General features: G+C 32.3%; 1 protein-coding gene across 1 annotated transcript in view; it reads right to left on the bottom strand.

The window, feature by feature from the left end:
* Positions 1-2,797: 2,797 nt before the first annotated feature.
* LOC126746749 (protein bowel-like) overlaps positions 2,798-22,273 on the bottom strand; it is a 72,582-nt gene continuing 53,106 nt past the window's right edge. Inside the window, exons 5-7 of the mRNA XM_050455084.1 lie at positions 3,989-4,318; positions 3,677-3,929; positions 2,798-3,612 (exon numbers count right to left, since the gene is read on the bottom strand). Coding sequence (XP_050311041.1) covers positions 3,151-3,612; positions 3,677-3,929; positions 3,989-4,318 — 1,045 coding nt within the window. The 3' untranslated portion in view covers positions 2,798-3,150. The remainder of the gene's footprint in view (positions 3,613-3,676; positions 3,930-3,988; positions 4,319-22,273) is intronic.

Raw genomic sequence — 22,273 nt, 5'->3', positions numbered from 1 at the left:
AGTAATATATTGGGTGTCTTATATGGGAAGTTTGCGTGCCTCCGAGCGTTCCTAACCAGTTTTCCCAAAAGCCCCCACATTTGTGTGCTCAACTAATTGGTTTCCGACCTTCAGGACTTTTTAATAGCCTTAGATGAAATTAACCAATTAATTCGCTAAAGCTCTCTAATAAGAAAAATGCGCATTGCGGAAGCGGCAGGTCCCCAATCGAGTCGTCGTTGCATTTTGCATTTGTTTTTTTTTCTCTTCTTGTTAGATGCGTAAAACCCGATAGAAAAATAAAACAAACAAAAGAAGCGCGGACTCGATCCAATATGAAGAAAAAAAAAAGTTGAAGAGTGTGGGACCTTATGAAGGTTTATTCAAATTAACCTCAAAATTCGAGGACACCCTGTATTTTATGTGCTCCCATATTGCGATAGGGCTCAACGTTGTTAATGACTGTATTTTAGGGAAGTGAGGAAATACGTAATGACGGTTTAGGTGTAGCGCGGTTGTCATCGACACATCAACTGTCTTATGTTTAATATATATCATTTTGGTCGATAATAGGACTGCCTGGACTCGATAATTATGGCCCGCATTGGACAGTTGGCGTTCGTTTGTTTTATTGTATCGTATGAGCAAGAAGTTCTGATGGGAAGGAACTATAGGGCAAAACAACAATCTTTCATTTGTTTCGGGTGCTTTTGATTTTCTTTTATTTTAATGAATATACGGGGTGTCCCAAAAATCTTGGGAAGAAAAAATCTTTAAATAAATTCAAAAGTTTTGGGGAATCAACCGGTGCATCTGATAGTGACCTTGAGCTTGACCTTCGAGGTTATTTGAAGGTCAACGCGATTTTTTTAAATGAGAACCCTTATTTTTGACGCCGGATTCGGAAAGAGCGGAAAATTTTACGAAGAAATGAGTTCGACCTTCAGATGACCTTGAAAATTAGGTTCAACGTCAAATCCAAGGTCACCGTTGGGTTCCCCGTTAAGACTTACCTAGGGTATGACCTTTATTTGTTTTGATTTTTAGGAAGTCATTATTTGACCTCTATTTGACCTCTCGGGATTACTTCAACCTCATACCTGGACGTAAAATTTTCCGCTCTTTCAGAATCCGGTGCCAAAAATAGGGATTCCCGTTTAAAAAAAATCGCGTTGACCTTCAAATAACCTTGAAGGTCAAGCTCAAGGTCACCATCACGTCAGAAGGACGTTTTCAAAAAAAAAAAAAAAATTTATTTGGTAAGAGATCCGGTCTAATTTAGGTACACTTTAATACATCATATGACTCTAGCGCTTAATGTAAATATTTGTGTAGAATATTCAAGAATTTTATCCCAAGTAAAACCCAAATATTAAATTTGAATCAAATCGTACCCAAAGGAAGAAATTAATAATTAGATGGTAATTCAACCCCAAATACCGAATTTCATTCAAATTGGAGCAAAAAAGTCTCCCTTAATAAATACATTAAATCCCGATTAGATTTTTTTTTTATCATTAGGACCCACTGTGTTGTAATTTTTGTCTAGCGAAATGCCTTGTATAGACCACTGTGTCGCATGAATATTATAACGCGGTAAATTCTAAAACTTTGCCGAGCTATCACGGCTACAAGAAGGTGACTGGCCAAAAGATATGCACATATTCGGATTGTCCAGAGTCTCTTGAATAATTTAAGACCAATTTCAGGAAGTTCTGAGCTATTTTAAGCATTTTATCAATGAAATTAGGAAGCAAGTCCCAGCCGATTCATCTACCTTGCCGCCATGTTGTCGAAGCCGCCGCCATTAAAATTGAGCATAGACGTCAAAATCGACCATTTTCGGACGGTGTTTTAGGGTATAAAAAAGGGTTTTTACCTTAAGATTTATACATGGAAAAATAGTATAGAGCCTTAGGAACAGATTAACATCAATTCTGGACCGATTCCAGTTGGTTTTAGTAGCGAAATTTCGATTATAAAAAGGGTCTTTTTGCGGCGAAAATCCTTGTTTGCGTTGCCATGGAGACGCGCTCACGGCTCGCTTTGGAAATAACCAGTGTGCAGCGGTTTTTAGCGCTTGGTACTTTTTTAGAAAAAAATCATTTTTGGGGTACTGGTAAAAATGGTGAAAAAATGAAATTTTAGTATGTTATAGTAAAATGAATGGCGCATTTGCTCGATTGGGTTTGGTTCATCTATCACATACGGGGCGCGCACAATTAATTTCCAAAGTTGAAAATGTTAAAAAATTCATAACTCGAAAACGGTTTTCTTTAGAAATGCGGTTGATATTGCGAAATATTTTACTTGTATTTTATCAATTTTTAAAAAAAAAATCGCAGACCCAACTGTTCCCGAATCACGAACATTTACTCGTCTTAGAATACTTTTTTCGTCTAACAATTGGCTGCGTTTACATCGTAATCATGGCGCATCAGATTGACATTTTCAATGTTGAATATTTCGGGACAGACACGTTCAAAATTGACGTTAGGGTGACAACTTATAATTTATCGTTATTTCTAGTCAAATTGACTGAAGGTCGCAGAAAAAACAAATGATTACTTATGTATACGCGTATTTACTTGTCTATCGCGCATAAAACAGGGCGTGTCAAACACAAGGGAATTTAAATCGATTTTTTTTTTATAAACAATATAATTCGTTGAACAACGTGTTAATTGTTGAAGAGAACGGCGGCGTTTGTTTTTGTTGCGCTTTGGCCTCTTTCGAGCACGCTCGATGACTAACTCGATGAAATAATTTAATGCACGTTTAAGGTCGTATTCAATTGTTTTTTTCCAATAAACTTCAATTGAACTTCTTTAATCAAATTTATTAGATGTTTACTTACAATAACCTAACTTCTAACGCTTATTATATGAATTTACCAAAAAAAAAAAAATGGAGATCTTTACATACAATTCCTATATAAAATAAACCACCTTAAGGAAAAATAAACAAATTATATACAGCTTAATATGTTTTAAAAAAAATAGCCTTATATATATTGCAAAACAATTATAAATTAAAGCTTAAATAGTAAAATGTCCAATTTTATGAATGTCATTTGCGAGTAACACGGGAAAGGAACAATCGAATCCACACTCACTTAATAACAAACGAAGCACCGAGTGCCTCACGATTCCAGAAAAAACAATTGCACCCTTATCTCCCCATAATGTCAGCGATAGTAAACCCGGTCTTCTTCTGCTGCTGCTGCTGCTGTTGCTGCTGCTGTCTAGGAGGTCCCCCCACATGCCCCGTCGCCTTTTTCATACTCAAGTCGCTCGGGGTGCTATTGGGCGACACCTGCCCACCCCCCCCCAACTGTTTACCGCCCGCGCCGAGATACCCGTCGGGCGGTTTCGACGCCCCGCCGACCGAATAGGGGGCGGCGTAAGGCACCCTCAAAGTCATCGGGGGACTTAGGGGGCGGTGCGTGTAACTGGACGGGGTGCGGGGCCGGGGCGAGCGTAAAAACGACGCGCCGGGACGCTCCTGGTCGAAGTGACGTTTCCGAAAGGGGCTCAAGAAGTGCGAATGATTTCCACTGCTGGTGACGGTGCACGGTTTGGCCAACAGGTCTCGTCTGATTTGTATTTGTTGGGGCATAGGACGTGTTGCCGACTGAATTATGAAAAAGAGAAGTTTAGATAATTTTAAAAAAAAAAAAAGGATTTTTGGTCCTCACCTCTTGTTCGGTCTCTTGTAGTATTTCCGGGCCGATTTCCTCTTGCCCCGGATCGATTTCCGGGTCGTCTTCGTCCTCCTCGTCCTCCCCCTCGTCCATGTCGTCATGCCGATAATCCGATTTTTCCATCGAGGGTCTCATCGTGTACGGGGAGGAGGTCAAACGGGGTTCGTGGCAGTGGGTGCGCTCCGGAACTGGCGAGCACACCCTTATCTTATCACCCTTATCCCCACTTGTTTCTTGCGATGGTGACCTGATGGGGCAAAAAAAACTTAAAAGATCCCGCCCCCGGATCATTTGAGATCATCTCACCTTGGTCTAGGAGACATGCGCTCTCCCTCCAAACCCTCCAAATCCTCCGGAGGTACGTCACCCACCGCGTGGGTCAAAGCGTGTCGTCTCAGGTCGCAGTTTCTTCGGAATACTTTGCCGCAACTGTTACACTCGTAGGGTTTATGGTCGGTGTGGGTTAACAAGTGGGTTTTGAGGTTCGACCGTTGATTGAACGAGCGGGAGCACACGTGGCACTTGTGAGGGGACTCGTCCATGTGGAGGATCTTGTGCACCGCCAGGGTGCGCGACTGGCAGAACCCTTTGCCGCACTCGTTGCATTTGAACGGTTTTTCCTTTGAATGGATGTATCTGAAATTATGATGATGATTAAGTAGAACTCTTTTGTTTTTGCCGGTTTAAGTATTTTTTTAACGTCCAAAGGTTCAGACATTCTAGCCCTTCGGACGGTTTAACGGTACTTTTGCGGTTATAATGACTTACGGAAAATGTGTGCGCTTTATTGAGAACTACAATTTTTGTTAAGGAACTTTTTTGAAAAATTAAAGTTTTTCTGTATAAAATGTTTAGGGTTCAAAATTTATGAAAGTTTCTTTAGGATTAATTAAACCTGCATCCTTTGCGAATAAAACGGTGTATAAAGTTTAACGCTGCTACTTATACAGGGTGAGCAGTCGAAAATACCCCTTTTCACCCTTTTTTTTTTTTTGGTACAGTTTCGAAATTTTTTTAGTGACGCCACCTAGAGCCTAATGACTTTTATACAAGGAGAATATTTTGCAATATCAACCGTATTTCTAAAAAAAACCGTTTTCGAGTTATGAATTTTTTAACATTTTCAACTTTGGAAATTAATTGTGCGCGCCCCGTATGTGATAGATGAACCAAACCCAATCGAGCAAATGCGCCATTCATTTGACTATAACATACTAAAATTTCACTTTTTCACCATTTTTACCAGTACCCCCAAAAATGATTTTTTTCCAAAAGAGTACCAAGCGCTAAAAACCGCTGCACACTGTTTATTTCCAAAGCGAGCCATGACCGCGTCTCCATGGCAACGCAAACGGGGATTTTCGCCGCAAAAAGACCCTTTTTATAATCGAAATTTCGCTACTAAAACCAACTGGAATCGATCCAGAATTGATGTTAATCTGTTCCTAAGGCTCTATACTATTTTTCCATGTATAAATCTTAAGGTAAAAACCCTTTTTTATACCCTAAAACACCGTCCGAAAATGGTCGATTTTGACGTCTATGCCCAATTTTAATGGCGGCGGCTGTGACAACATGGCGGCAAACTGGATGAATCGGCTCGGAATTGCTTCCTAATTTCATCGATAAAATGCTTAAAATAGCTCAGAATTTCCTGAAATTGGTATCGAATTATTCAGGAGACTCTGGACAATCCGAATATGTGCATATCTTTTAGCCAGTCACCTTCTTGTAGCCGTGATAACTCGGCAAAGTGTTAGAATTTACCGTGTTATAATATTCATGCGACACAGTGGTTTATACAAGGCATTTCGCTAGACAAAAATTACAATACAGTGGGTCCTAATGATAAAAAAAAAATCTAATCGGGATTTAATGTATTTATTAAGGGAGACTTTTTTGCTATTTGTCCAATTTGAATGAAATTCGGTATTTGGGGTTGAATTACCATATAATTATTAATTTCTTCCTTTGGGTACGATTTGATTGAAATTAGGTATTTGGGTTTCACTTGAATTTTTACAAATTTTTAAAATATTTACATTAAGCGCTAGAGTCATATGACGTATTAAAGTGTACCTAAATTAGACCGGGTCTCTTACCAAATAATGTAAAACTTGTGAATTGAAATAAGACATTTGTATCCTGTGTTGTAAGTAGTGATCCCAACTGAAGGGTTTTTACACGTCATCCTAGACAAGTTTTCAGATGCCACTCGTTGCTTTATTGACTTGGACCTTGAAATCTATATCAGCGGTGAAAACCGGTCCGACACGATCTAGAGAGTGGTTTGTTATTAAAAATTTAATAGAGCAGGTCGGTAAACCTCCCGAATAAAATCAAGTTTACCGTGAGATTTAATAGACCGGGATATCTATCTATGGAGTGTTGTATTCAGATATTTTTGCTTAATTTCCGATTTTTATTTAGAGCAAGCCAAGAGAGAGGCTGTCGCGCTAAAGGGATGTTTCGTAACAAATTAATAAAATTAGATCGTATATTTTCATAAAAAAAAAAACAAAAGACGATCCAAGCAACTCAATGTCTTGGGAACCGATGTTGTATGATACAATTTAAATATATATATACAAAAAAAACAAATGACAACCTGCCACACCCATATTACGGGTCTTCTTCTCGGACATACTGAATTCTTTTAATTGGCCATAATGATGCCACTTGATTCCCCGAGACAGAGAGAGAAAGAGAGAGAAAAAGATAAAATCTCGCGATTGCATGCGAATACTAAAAAATATTTAAACAACCTAATTTGGTAGTATAATTAGGCATGAAAAAGAGAGAGAAAGAAAGAATTTCGGGACGGTTAGCGTGGACTTTAAAATATGAGTTTTTTTTTTTCTGGTACGACGTGACAAAACTTTGGAAATATTTTGATGGGTTGGTAACACGCACACTCGATATAATTTTGAGAGATTCTGAGAGTTATTCTATGCTCGGTAGTCTTTTGTTTTATCTCTCTTCAGGATTGAATTCTTTATCTGATTTTACATCTACTTTGGTTGATATATATATTTTTTAAATCCTAATAGACTAATGGTTAGTCAATAATTAAATAGCTTATTTTTTTCTGATTAAAATGAGCCCAAACACGACATAATTATCTCATTCCATTGCAGAGATATTTGCATTCAAAAATCAGAATATACAGGGTGTGTCAAAAAAATTCATCTTCTAATTGAATTATCTCGAAAACGGTCAAGAATAACTATATAGTGTGTGGTATTTTTGAATTCAGAAATTAATTCTCTATTACCTCCCGTAGTCTTTTATCCTACTTTGTGTAATAATGTTTTTTTCAAGCTTAGTAGACCAATGGTTAAATGATAATTAAATAGTTAATTTTTTTCTGATTATAATGAGCCCAAACACGACGTAATTATCTCATTCCATTGCAGAGATATTTGCATTCAAAAATCAGAATATACAGGGTGTGTCAAAAAATTCATCTTCTAATTGAAATATCTCGAGAACGGTCAAGAATAACTGTATAGTGTGTGGTATTTTTGAATTCAGCATCAAATTCTCTATTACCTCTCGTTGTCTTTTATCCTACTTTGCTTGATTATTTTTTTTTAGGCTTAGTAGACCAATCGTTAGACAATAATTAAATTGTTAATTTTTTTCTGATTATAATGAGCCCAAACACGACATAATTATCTCAATCCATTGCAGAGATATTTGCACTCAAAGTTCAGAATATACAGGGTGTGTCAAAAAATTCTTCTTCTAATTGAAATATCTCGAAAACGGTCAAGAATAACTGTATAGTGTGTGGTATTTTTGAATTCAGCATCAAATTCTCTATTACCTCTCGTTGTCTTTTATCCTACTTTGCTTGATTATTTTTTTTTTAGGCTTAGTAGACCAATCGTTAGACAATAATTAAATTGTTAATTTTTTTCTGATTATAATGAGCCCAAACACGACATAATTATCTCAATCCATTGCAGAGATATTTGCATTAAAAAATCAGAATATACAGGGTGTGTCAAAAAAATTCTTCTTCTAATTGAAATATCTCGAGAACGGTCAAGAATAACTGTATAGTGTGTGGTATTTTTGAATTCAGAAATTAATTCTCTATTACCTCCCGTAGTCTTTTATCCTACTTTGGGTAATAATTTTTTTTTCAAGCTTAGTAGACCAATGGTTAAATGATAATTAAATAGTTAATTTTTTTCTGATTATAATGAGCCCAAACACGACATAATTATCTCATTCCATTGCGGAGATATTTGCATTCAAAAATCAAAATATACAGGGTGTGTTCAAAAAATTTCTCCTTCTAATTGAAATATCTCGAAAACGGTCAAGAATAACTATATAGTGTGTGGTATTTTTGAATTCAGAATTAAATTCTCTATTACCTCCTATTGTTTTTTATCCTACTTTGGGTAATATTTTTTTTTTAAATCTTAGTGGACCAATGGTTAAATGATAATTGAATAGTTAATTTTTTTCTGATTATAATGAGCCCAAACACGACATAATTATCTCATTCCATTGCAGAGTTATTTGCATTCAAAAATCAGACTATACAGGGTGTGTCAAAAAAATTCATCTTCTAATTGAAATATCTCGAGAACGGTCAAGAAGAACTATATAGTGTGTGGTATTTTTGAATTCAGCATCAAATTCTCTATTACCTCTCGTTGTCTTTTATCCTACTTTGCTTGATTATTTTTTTTTTAGGCTTAGTAGACCAATCGTTAGACAATAATTAAATAATTAATTTTTTTCCGATTATAATGAGCCCAAACACGACATAATTATCTCATTCCATTGCAGAGATATTTGCATTAAAAAATCAAAATATACAGGGTGTGTTCAAAAAATTCATCTTCTAATTGAAATATCTCGAAAACCGTCAAGAATAACTATTTAGTGTGTGGTATTTTTGAATTCAGAATTAAATTCTCTATTACCTCCTATTGTCTTTTATCCTACTTTGGGTAATAATTTTTTTTTAAATCTTAGTAGACCAATGGTTAAATGATAATTAAATAGTTAATTTTTTTCCGATTATAATGATTCCAAACACGACATAATTATCTCAATCCATTACGGAGATATTTGCATTCAAAAATCAAAATATACAGGGTGTGTTCAAAAAATTTCTCCTTCTAATTGAAATATCTCGAAAACGGTCAAGAATAACTATATAGTGTGTGGTATTTTTGAATTCAGAATTAAATTCTCTATTACCTCCTATTGTTTTTTATCCTACTTTGGGTAATATTTTTTTTTTAAATCTTAGTGGACCAATGGTTAAATGATAATTGAATAGTTAATTTTTTTCTGATTATAATGAGCCCAAACACGACATAATTATCTCATTCCATTGCAGAGTTATTTGCATTCAAAAATCAGACTATACAGGGTGTGTCAAAAAAATTCATCTTCTAATTGAAATATCTCGAGAACGGTCAAGAATAACTGTATAGTGTGTGGTATTTTTGAATTCAGCATCAAATTCTCTATTACCTCTCGTTGTCTTTTATCCTACTTTGCTTGATTATTATTTTTTTAGGCTTAGTAGACCAATCGTTAGACAATAATTAAATTGTTAATTTTTTTCTGATTATAATGAGCCCAAACACGACATAATTATCTCATTCCATTGCAGAGATATTTGCATTCAAAAATCAGAATATACAGGGTGTGTTCAAAAAATTCATCTTCTTATTGAAATATCTCGAGAACGGTCAAGAATAACTATATAGTGTGTGGTATTTTTGAATTCAGAATTAAATTCTTTATAACCTCCCGTTGTCTTTTATCCTACTTTGGGTAATAATTTTTTTTTCAAGCTTAGTAGACCAATGGTTAAACGATAATTAAATAGTTAATTTTTTTCCAATTATAATGAGCCCAAACACGACATAATTATCTCATTCTATTGTGGAGTTATTTGCATTCAAAAATCAAAATATACAGGGTGTGTCCAAAAAATTCTTTTTCTAATTGAAATATCTCGAGAATGGTCAAGAATAACTAATTAGTGTGTGGTATTTTTGAATTCAGAAATTAATTCTTTATAACCTCCTGTTGTCTTTTATCCTACTTTAAGTAATAATTTTTTTTTCAAGCTTAGTAGACCAATTGTTAAACGATAATTAAATAGTTAATTTCTTTCCGATTATAATGAGCCCAAACACGACATAATTATCTCATTCCATTGCAGAGTTATTTGCATTCAAAAATCAGACTATACAGGGTGTGTCAAAAAAATTCATCTTCTAAATGAAATATCACGAAAACGGTCAAGAATAACTATTTAGTGTGTGGTATTTTTGGATTCAGAATTAAATTCTTTATAACCTCCCGTTGTCTTTTATCCTACTTTGGATAATAATTTTTTTTTTAAATCTTAGTAGACCAATGGTTAAACGATAATTAAATAGTTAATTTTTTTCCGATTATAATGAGCCCAAACACGACATAATTATCTCATTCCATTGCGGAGATATTTGCATTTAAAAATCAGAATATACAGGGTGTGTTCAAAAAATTCATCTTCTTATTGAAATATCTCGAGAACGGTCAAGAATAACTATATAGTGTGTGGTATTTTTGAATTCAGAAATTAATTCTCTATTACCTCCTATTGTCTTTTATCCTACCTTGGGTAATAATTCTTTATTTAATTCTAGTAGACCAATAGTTAAACGATAATTAAATAGTTAATTTTCTTCCGATTATAATGAGCCCAAACACGACATAATTATCTCATTCCATTACAGAGATATTCGCATTCAAAAATCAGAATATACAGGGTGTGTTCAAAAAATTCATCTCCTAATTGAAATATCTCGAAAACGGTCAAGAATAACTATATAGTGTGTGGTATTTTTGAATTCAGGATTGAATTCTCTATCAGTTCCAAAAAAAAACACATGACTATCACATCTACCCGTCAAGGCCTACTTCCTAACATTAATATTGACACCTCAATAATAAGTGAAAAATGAACTCTTCATTTGTTTTATGAAGCACGAAGAAGCGGAATAGTTTATTACGCGTTTCAGTGGCAGGAAGGCAATTTCCGAAACAAGTGAATTAAAAGTTACGCTTCCGTGGGTTTTTTTTTCCACGCTTTAAACGTTAATCACTTGTTTCTTGTACAGGGTCTAATGCGAGCCTATGAATAGTAATGAGAGAGAGAGAGAGGGTAATTGTTTTTTTTTTAATTCGCACTATTAAATGACTTTAGCCAGTCATTTTATGAACGCGTAAATCGTGCCTTTACGACCTAAAAATGAATGGCAACGTGATTTATTGAATTGCGATTTTGCATTATAAAAAAAAAATGAACGTCGACCCACTTATATGAGCCGATCTCGGAGTTAATGTTAAATTCATGTTTTAGGGTGAGAAATGTTTTATAGGAGCGTAAAAAGTGGCATTTGTTTTTTAGGTTTAGGCTAGTTAAGGTCATTCTAAATATCTTCTAAGTTTATAAGATCCTTCTGAAAATCAAAACTCTGCGATACATGAAGAACATGCAGACCGAATACGTGAAGAATATTCTCCCATCGAAGTAACTTAAAGAACGCACCTGTTCGAGAACAACCGCTATCGCTCATCTCTTTCTCTCTCTCTCTCTCTCTTACACACACAAAAAGAGCCAAATAGATTGACAATACAAATATCGCGAAATGGTTGTTATCTATCCTATAGGGTGATATTTTGTTTAAAAAACCAACCAAAAACAATCGAAGGTCTGTTTCTTAATCCTGTTTACTCTAGGTTACATTCAAATTCAAAAAAACAAAAGCGAATCGATTTTACAAGATGGCGACGTATCTTGTGTCTTTCAAATGTTATTGTTACAACCGTTGTTGTAAGTTACATCGAATTAAAAAAAAAAACAGATGCCTATCGCAAATGCTCCTGTAAGGTGTACTTTTTTCAAGAAATATCCGAATGTACTCGACACGATTTCAATAAATGAATAAGCGGCGGCCTTAAGGAATAATGAAAAATGAAGAAGAAGAAGAAGAAGAAGAAGAAGAAGGAGAAGAAGAGATGGCAGATAACGTCCGAAAGGAATAATGTTATATTTTTTTAATTAATGGCCGACGAAGGAGATCGGCCGGTGATTGGCCCCATTGAGATCTACGGCCGATATTCGCTTGTTTCTTGCATCAGTAGATATCGTTGAATTTCTGAAATTAATTATTGCAATAATATTATTGAAAAAAAAAACAAATACCTACGTGGGAAAACCCTATATATATATATATATATATATATTGTCACGGTCTCTCCTTCTATTATTATTATTATTATTATTAATCGTGGTTTTCGTGTCGGAATGTCTATTAGCGACCGAGTAAAATGAACAAACCAAAAAACAGTTGAATTACGCGATCGGCCTGGTAGCTTTCGACACTTTATTAATGGGTGTGTTCGGTGTAATGTACCGGAGTATTTACAATTTATAATTATAGAAACAGTGTGTCCCTATTAAAAAGAACCTTGTCTAGTAGTCTATGAAATAAAACAAATGCTTGCCTTAAAATGGAAAATTCAAAAAATGTCATTATGTTAGATCTAGGGCTCAATTTAGGCAGAAAACAAAAGCAGACGCTTTAATAAATCGGCCATGGGATATTGAAGAAGTTTTTTTTACAAAATTTCGTTTCACTCTGAAACTATTTAGTTTTTAAAAATTTTTATAGATATGTTTTTTGTTTAGAATTTAAAACTCTTTCGTATGAACCAATTTTCATGAAAATCCGTAAGACACTAAAGAAGTTATGGCAGATTTCCGTTTGTCACTAGAATTTTCCAAAATTTCGTTTACTTTGAAACCCTTGGGTTTTTCAAAATTTTCATAAATACATTTTTTGTTTGGAATTCAAAATTCTTTTTTACGAGTCAATTTTCATGAAAATCCGTGGAAAATTAGGGAAGTTATCGCAGATTTTCTTATTTTACAAAAAAATTCCAGAATTTCCCTTTTACTCCGAAGCTCTTGATTTTTTGAAAATTTTTATAGGTACAATTTTTCTTTGGAACTAAAAATCCTTTCGTATGAACCAATTTTTATGAAAATCCGTGAGAAACTAAAGGAGTTATGGCAGATTTCCGTTTGTCACTAGAATTTTCCAAAATTTTGTTTACTTTGAAACCCTTGAGTTTTTCAAAATTTTCATAAATACATTTTTTGTTTGGAATTCAAAATTCTTTTTTACGAGCCAATTTTCATGAAAATCCATGGAAAATTAGGGAAGTTATAGCAGATTTCCCGTTTTCGCTAGAATTTTATACATTTTCCTTTTACTCCAAAACTGTCTAATTTTTGAAAATTTTCATTAAAATATTTTTTGTTAAGAATCCAAAAATCTTTCTTAAGAGCCAGTTTTTATGAAAATCTGTGAAAAATTGAGGAAGTTATTATAAATTTTAATTTTTTATAGGAATTTTCCAAAATTTCCTTTTATTCAGAATCCTTATAATTTATGAATATTTCTATAAATACATTTTATGCTTGGAATTTAAAATTATTTTAATTGTGCTAATTTTCATGAAAATCCATAAGTAATTGGGGAAGTTATCGCAGATTTTCGTTTATCACTAGAATTTTCCAAATTTCCTTGTACTCAGAACCTGTTTGATTTTTAAAATTTTTCATAGATGCATTTTTTGTTTGGAATTTAAAATTCTTTTTTATAAACCAATTTTCATGGAAATCCGTGGAAAATTAGGGAAGTTATCGCAGATTTTCTTATTTAACAAAAAAAAATACAGAATTTCCCTTTTACTTCGAAGCTCTTGATTTTTTGAAAATTTTTATAGATACAATTTTTCTTTGGAACTGAAAATCCTTTCGTATGAACCAATTTTCATGAAAATCCGTGAGACACTAAAGAAGTTATGGCAGATTTCCGTTTGTCACTAGAATTTTCCAAAATTTCGTTCACTTTAAAACCCTTGGGTTTTTAAAAATTTTCATAAATACATTTTTTGTTTGGAATTCAAAATTCTTTTTTACGATCTAATTTTCATGAAAATCCGTGGAAAATTAGGGACGTTATCGCAGATTTTCTTATTTTACAAAAAAAAATACAGAATTTCCCTTTTACTTCGAAGCTTTTGATTTTTTGAAAATTTTTATAGATACAACTTTTCTTTGGAACTGAAAATCCTTTCGTATGAACCAATTTTAATGGAAATCCGTGAGAAACTAAAAAAGTTATGGCAGATTTCTGTTTGTCACTAGAATTTTCCAAAATTTCGTTCACTTTGAAACCCTTGGGTTTTTTAAAATTTTCATAAATACATTTTTTGTTTGGAATTTAAAATTCTTTTTTATGAACCAATTTTCATAGAAATCCGTGGAAAATTAGGGAAGTTATCGCAGATTTTCTTAATTTTACTTCGTACTTTTTTAGTTTTCCAACATTTTTAAAATCCTTTTTTTTTTTAATTAGGAACCCTTTATTATGCACTAATTTTCATAAAAATCCTTGAAAAATTAAAGTTGTCCCAGGTTTTCGTTGATCACTAGAATTTCCATAAATTTCCTTTTACTCCAAAACTCTTCGGTTTTTGAAAATTTTCATAAATACATTTTTTGTTTGGAATTCAATATTCTTTTTTATGAACTAACTTTGAAGAAAATCTGCCAAATATTGGGAAAGTTATTGCAGGTTTCCCCTTTTCACTAGAATTTTTTAAAATTGCCTTTACTCCAAAACTCCCTAATTTTTCAATATTTTCATAAAGACGTTTTTTGTTTGGAATTCAAAGCTCTTTTCTACGATCCAATTTTCATGAAAATCCGTGGGAAATTACGGAAGTTATGGCAAATTTTCCTTTTTCATAAGAATTTTTCAAAATTTTTTTCAACTCCAAAGCTTTTGGGTTTTTGAAAATTTTCGTAAAAACGTTTTTTGTTTGCAATCCAAAATCCTTTTGTATAAGTCGATTTTCATGGAAATCCGTGAAAAATTGAGAGTTTTTGCAGATTTTTCGTTTTTTACAAAAATTTTCCAGAATTTCCCTTCTGCTCCAAAAGTCTTTAGTTTTCGAAAATTTTTATAATAAATATTTTTTTTTAATTAAGAACCCTTTACTATGACATTAGCTCAGGAAATCCTTGAGAAATTAAAGTTCTCGCCGATTTTCGTTCATCACTAGAATTTTTCACAAATTTCATTTTACTCCAAAACTATTTGGTTTTTGAAAATTTTCATAGATACATTTTTTGTTTAGAATTTAAAACTCTTTCGTATGAACCAATTTTCATGAAAATCCGTGAGAAACTAAAGAAGTTATGGCAGATTTCCGTTTGTCACTAGAATTTTCCAAAATTTCGTTCACTTTGAAACCCTTGAGTTTTTCAAAATTTTCATAAATACGTTTTTTGTTTGAAATTCAAAACTCTTTTTTACGAGTCAATTTTCATGAAAATCCGTGGAAAATTAGGGACGTTATCGCAGATTTTCGTTTATCATTAGAATTTTCCAAAATTTCTTTAAATTCAGAAACTGCTTGTTTTTGGAAATTTTCGTAAATACATTTTTTGTTTGGAATTTAAAATTCTTTTTGATGAACTAATTTTGATGAAAATCTGCCAAATATTGGGGAAGTTATCGCAGATTTCCCTTTTTCACTAGAATTTTCTACATTTTTCATTTACTCCAAAACTCTCTAATTTATGAAAATTTTCATAAAGACATTTTTTGTTTAAAATACAAATCCCTTTCCTATGAGCTAATTTTTATCAAATTCGGTGGAAAAATGGGGAAGTTATCGTGGATTTAAGTACCTAGAAGAAGTGATTTTATGCCTTCCACTGTACCTCATTCCTCGACAACGCCCTAAATCTTTATAGAAACTCACTCTCTTTAAGTAGTTAAGCCCATTCTAGACGAAAAACATAATTTTATTCACTTACTGGTAAATGTAGACTTTAGTACGTAGAGAATACGTTCCCAATTATTAATCACACCGAGAGCGGTCTTTGAACGCAATTCAAGGTTAACGTGGCCACAAGAAGAGCGGTTTTCACTATGGAACGTAAGAAGAAAGAGAGAGACATAGAGAAGAACTCCATACACCCGTAATATAAATAATAATAATGATAACGATAATATGCCCCGCTGAACGTCGTCTCCTATATAGAGATGCGAAATTCCTCGCATAATTCGCCTTATTTTAACATTAATTAGGCTAATTAATTTACGATTCGCTGTAACTAATTAAGGATATTTTACCATTAATCATCATTAGTTTTATGGCCGCTACTGGCTTATTAAAAGGTGATTTTTCAGAAAATACACATGATTCGCAGTAGGTTATTGAGACAAGACAAGGATAAATTGATAAAACACTGAAGGGAACATTTTTATTTACATATTTTAAATGCAAACATTCTCATGGAACTGAGTAGGATGCATAAAAGACATTAACAAACATGTAGGTCGGGAAACAAATGACCGTTGCTAGGACATAAATGTCAAAAAACTGATGGGAAAGTTTGTCTTTTGTTCTTTTCCGGAATGAACTTAATATTTTTATTTATGACGTTTATTTAAATTTTTTATTTTAAAGCACGAGTTTTGGAGTAAAAGAAACAATTTAAAAATTCTAGTGAAAAAGGGAAATCAACAATATTTGGCAGATTTTCTTCAAACTTGGTTCATAAAAAATAATTTTGAATTCCAAACAAAAAATGTATTTATGAAAATTTTCGAAAACCCAAGGGTTTTAAAGTAAACGAAATTTTGGAAAATTCTAGTGACAAACGGAAATCTGCCATAACTTCTTTAGTTTCTCACGGATTTTCATGAAACTTGGTTCATACGAAAGGATTTTCAGTTCCAAAGAAAAGTTATATTTATAAAAATTTTCAAAAAATCAAGAGCTTCGGAGTAAAAGGGAAATTCAAGAAAATTTAAAAAAAAATGAAAATTTCAACCGTACTTCTAAGTAAAACCGTTTTTGAGTTATGAATTTTTTTACATTTTTTGACTTTGGAAATTAATTGTGCGCACCCGGTATGTGATAGAAACACTAAAATCAATCGAGCAGATGCGCCATTCATTTTACTATAACATACTAAAATTTCATTTTTTCGCTATTTTTACAAGTACCCTAAAAATAATTTTTTTTCAAAAATGTCCTAAGTACGAAAAATCGCTAAATATCTACCCACACAAGAGCGACGACGTTCGAGTCACCTATGACCGGTGTTATGGCCGGCGTCTCCATGGCAACGAAAACGGCCGCAAAAAGACCCTTTTTATAATCGAAATTTAACGACTAAAACCGATTGGAATTGGTCCAGAATTGATGTTATACTGTTCCTAAGGCTTTATACTATTTTTCCATGTACAAATCATAAGGCAAAAACCTTTTTTTATGCCCGAAATGATCGTATGAAAATGGTCGATTTTGACGTCTATGCCCAATTTTAATGGCGGTTATAACAACATGGCGTCAACGTAGATGAATCGGCGGCTCGGACTTGCTTCCTAATTTCATTGATAAAATGCTTAAAATAGCTCAGAACTTCCTGAAATTGGTATCGAATTATTCAGAAGACTCTGAAGAATCCGAATATGTGCATATCTTTTACCAAATCGTATTCTTTTAGCCGTGATAATTCGGCAACGTTTGACGTTTTAGCATTTTCCGTGTAATATAATATAATATTCATGCGACACAGTGGTCTATACAAGGCATTTTGCTAGACAAAAATTACAACACAGTGGGTCCTAATGATAAAAAAAAAATCTAATCGGGATTTAATTTAATTATTAGTTTTTTGAAAATTTTTGATATATTGAGTTTTAGGGTTACGTTGATACGTTTAATTTATTTTTTAAACTTCGTATTTTTTTCGATGATCTTCGGAACCGTTAGGAATTTTTAATTTTTTTAAACGGCAATTGTTAAGCACAAAAATTCCCAATTTTGACCCAATTTAACCATCTTCAGGTCTTCTATAGATTTCAAGATCCACATGTTTAGGGTTAAATTTGAAACACCCTGTATAGGTCTAAGCTCGTTTGTAACTTGGTAATTTCCACTTAATATTGTATAACTAATAATGAAATTATTGGGTATGGGAAATTTTAGGGATTGCTGTGTTTAAACTTAAAACAAAAACCGTCCAATATATTTTTTTTAAAAGTCATTATTGACGATTGTGGCGCTCAAATAATATGAGTTATTTCAATTCCATGATGGCCAGTTTAGTGTATACGGTAACGGTAGAAATCAATATTTTATGATCGTACTGCCGGTGGAAAATCGAGTGTATTAAGTCGGTCGTAAGTTATTTTCCGCATAAAATTCTTCCGTGTTGCGAACCGCGGGACTTCTGTACACACACACACACATATACACATAAAAACCCCCTTTTTATGAGTGATTTTGATTGTGTTAAATCTGATATAAAATTGAATTTGAAGCAAAAGTTATTCAATACTCTATAGTCCTAAAATCAATATTAAACGAGTTATTAACACTTAAAATAAAGGGCGGCAAACTGATTATAACGTCCCTCTAACGGAATATTCACTAAAACTGCAATATCTCCGCTATTTTTAACGTTAGAGAAATTTCGAAAAAACAAATTTTGTTCATAATTCAATTTTCTATCGATTTAATACATGCAGTACAAGATTTGTGCAGAAATTATTTTTTTATCATAAGACTTTTTAACTTTTTCCACTTTTTTCTTATATAACACCCTGTATATTATGATCCCAGTGGATGGAAAATCAAATTCCAAACAAAAATTATTTAATACTCCATAACTGTAAAATCAAAAATTGACAAGTTATTGGCATATGAAGTAAAGGGCGGCCAAGCGACACTCCTATGACATTAATGAATTTTGGTTACAATTTAATTTGCTATCAAATAAATAACTTCAAACAAGACTTTTTTAACAAAAATGTTATTTATCAATTTTCCTCCTCTTCTTTATGAAACGCCCTGTATATTATAATCTCATTAGATAGAGAATTGGATTTCAAACAAAACATATTTAATATTGCACGACTCTAAAATTAAAAATAAGCGAGTTATTTGTATTTAAAAAAAAGGGCGGCTGAGCGACATTCGTAAGATATTATTAAATTTTGGTCAGATTTTAGTTTTTTATGAATCAGGTGGCCGTAAGAGAAATTTTCTACAAAATTTCTATTTTTCACAATTTTCCTCCCTTTTTTCAAAAAACACCCTATATATTACGATCACAATCAATAGGAAAAGAAATTTCAAGTAAAAAGTATTTAATGTTTCGTGGCCTTAAAATCAATAATTAACGAGTTATTGACCCTTATAATAAAGGGCGGCTGAGCGACAGCCTTTACAAAAACTTCAATATCTTTCTTATTTTTAACGTTAGAGAAATTTCGTAAAGACAACTTTTGTTTAAAATTGAATTTTTTATCGATTAAATATCTCAAGTGCGAAATATATTCAGATATTTTTTTTTTATAGGATCTTTTCAAAATTTTCCATATATAACACTCTATATATTATGATCCTAATCGATAGCAACTTAAATTCTAAATAAAAACTATTTAATATTCCATAGCTCTAAAATCAAAAATAAATGAGTTATTTGTGTTTAAGATAAAGGGCGACTCAGCGACAACTTTGGAATTTTTAACTATAAATGTAAAAAAATAATTACGTGGGTAACTTAGTAAAAATTAAACATAGCGACATGTATTTGGGTGAAAAATCACAATATTTTACATGCATTTTTATAGCACTGTCTGCACTGATGTTCATGAAACAACACTCTAGTTGCCTAGAAAAAATCTAATGACCTAATATATGTATTATGTACTCGTATATAAAAGAAAAATCCCACCAGTCACGTATGTATATTAAGATTGAAAAGAAAAAAAAAACAAAAGACTGCATTTCAAGGCAGATGCCGGACGAGGTATCGGGGTCCCGTGGCGAATGCTCCAGTACCATCAAGGAACCTGTTTTCGATCCGAGCGAGAGTATGTTGACTTCTAAGTAGGAATGGTCTCGTTTAATATCGAATTTTCTCGTGCTCGTAAATGTTTAAATAATTCGCTAAAAGGCCCGCATTACATCCCCGCACATAAAAAAATTTCCATATTATGGAAACCTTGAAAAGTCGATATTTAACGGTAACGTCGATCGATATTTCCGGTACATTCCTCTAAAAATAAATGAATACTTGATGCAAAAACGGCGCGGCACGAAACGATTTAATTCACTTTAAACCTCGATAAAGGAGTTCTTGGATGCCTTGAAAATATGGTTCTGATAGACCAGAGTAAAAGAGTTTGGTCACATAACATTTTGACCTAATTTAATTTTTTTAGTGCAAAATAAAACGTTCGCTTGCAGCAGTTTTAACGGCAATTTAATAAATCGGTCATAATGGTAAAGTTCATATTAATATACGACGCAATCGTTGGTAGCAAACGGTCCATAAAACAATTGAACCTTTCTCTCTGCGAGACTGAGAAAAAAGCGCGCCACTTATGCAATTTACCCATATTGAAATAATAAGAATTAAAAAAAAAAAAAACAACTGAGACCACCCGTGGACAATGAATAGATTCAGGCAAATTACGCGATTTAACATTATCATTCGGGGAGCGTCGCGTTTTGTTAATTCAATAATTATTTTCATCGGGATATTAACAAAAGATATCGAAGGCCGCCATAAGCGCGATTCATTTGTTTCATCAGTTGTCATGGCAATCCAAATTTATTAAAAACAATTACTACTATAACTTTTGAAATTTAAAAGAAACATTGTTTAATACTCCTAAAGTCAAAATAAGCGAGAAAAAAGGGCGGGTAAGCGACAATTTAGGACATTTAAAAATTTTGTTTAAATTTTAATTTCCGATCGATAAGGCACCTTTAGGAACGATTTACAACAAAATGCAATTTTTTTTTTACAATGGCTTTAGGGCTTTTTCATGTTTTTTTTTACGAGCCACCCTGTATATTATAGTGTCAATTGAAAGGCATTCATATGCCAAACAAAAGTCGTTTAATACTCCATCGTTCTAAAATCAAAAATAAGAGAGTTATTGGCATTTAAAGCTAAGGGCGGCTGAGCGACACTCTTATAATATTAATGTAATTAACGGAATTTCAAATCGTTTAAGACTCTGTACCTCTGTAAAATAAAAAATTAGCGAATTAATAATTTTAATTAAATTTTATTTTTTTGTCAATCAACTTTAGACGAAATTTTTTTACAAAAAATATTTTCCTATAATATACTTTCTATAATATTAATGAATTTTTTTTTGAAACACCCTATATATTATGAACCTAGTTGATAGGAAATTGAATTCTTAATAAAAATTATCCCATACTCCATAGCCCTATGATCAAAAATAAGCGAGTTATCAGTGCTTAAAGTCAAGGGCGGCTAAGCGACGATTTTATGTCATTGAGAGATTTCATTTAAATTTTCATTTTTTCATCGATTAAATAACTAACTTTAAAGATTTTTCACTTTTGTCTTATATAACACTTTAAATATTATATTCACAATCGGTAGAAAATTGAATTCCAAACAAAAATTCTTTAATAAGCCACGGCTTTAAAATTAATAATAAGCGAGTTTTTGGCATTTAAAGGGAAGGGCGGCTAAGCGATGTTCTTATGACATTAATGGGTTTTGTTTAGATCTTCAATTTTTATCAATTAGGCTACCTTATAAAATTCCTACAAATAAATATCCTTCAAAAATAAATTATATTTTTCCTAAATTTCTTCCTATTTTTATTAAATACTCTGTATATTATGATCCCGATCGATAGAAAATTAAATTTCAAACAAAAATTATTCAATACTCCATATTCATAAATTCAAAAATAAGCGAAATATTGGCATTTAAAGTAAAGGGCGGCTGAGCGACACTTTTATGAAAATTATAAATTTTGGTTAGATTTTAGTTTTTTCTCATTTAAACAACTTTAGACTAGATTTTCTAATATTTGGTTTTTACAATTTTTTTTTATTTCCTCCTTCCCCAACCCCTTTTTTAAAACACTCTGTATATTATGAACCAAATCGATAGAAAATTAAATTTCAAACACAAATTATTTAACACTCCATGATCCTAAAGTAAAAAATAAATAAGTTATTAACTTAAAAAAAAAAAGGGCGGCTGAGCGACAGCTCCAGGACATTAATGAAATTTTGAAAAATTTAAATTTTTATCACTTTTTAAGCAATTATTAGTAATTATTGCAATTTTAAGTAACAAAAATTTTATTTTTCGCAGTTTTTCCGAATTTTTCTCTTTTTTTTTATGATCCCAATCGATAGAAAATTAAATTCTTAATAAAAATTAATTAATACTCTATGTTCATAAATTCAAAAATAAGCGAGATATTGGTATTTAAAGTAAAGGGCGGCTGAGCGACACTCTTATAAAAATTATGAATTTTACTTAGATTTTAATTTTCTCTCATTTAGATAAGATTTTCTAATAAATACTTTATTTTTTTACTCCCTCTTCCTCCTCCCCTTCCATAAAACACTGCATATTATAATTCCAATTAATAGAAAATTAAACTCTAAGCA

This window comes from Anthonomus grandis, chromosome 18 (assembly GCF_022605725.1).
Source record: "Anthonomus grandis grandis chromosome 18, icAntGran1.3, whole genome shotgun sequence".
In the NCBI taxonomy this organism is placed as follows: Eukaryota; Metazoa; Arthropoda; class Insecta; order Coleoptera; family Curculionidae; genus Anthonomus; species Anthonomus grandis.
The sequence above is the reverse complement of the archived record's forward strand: the minus strand, read 5'-3'. Positions and strand labels throughout refer to the sequence as shown.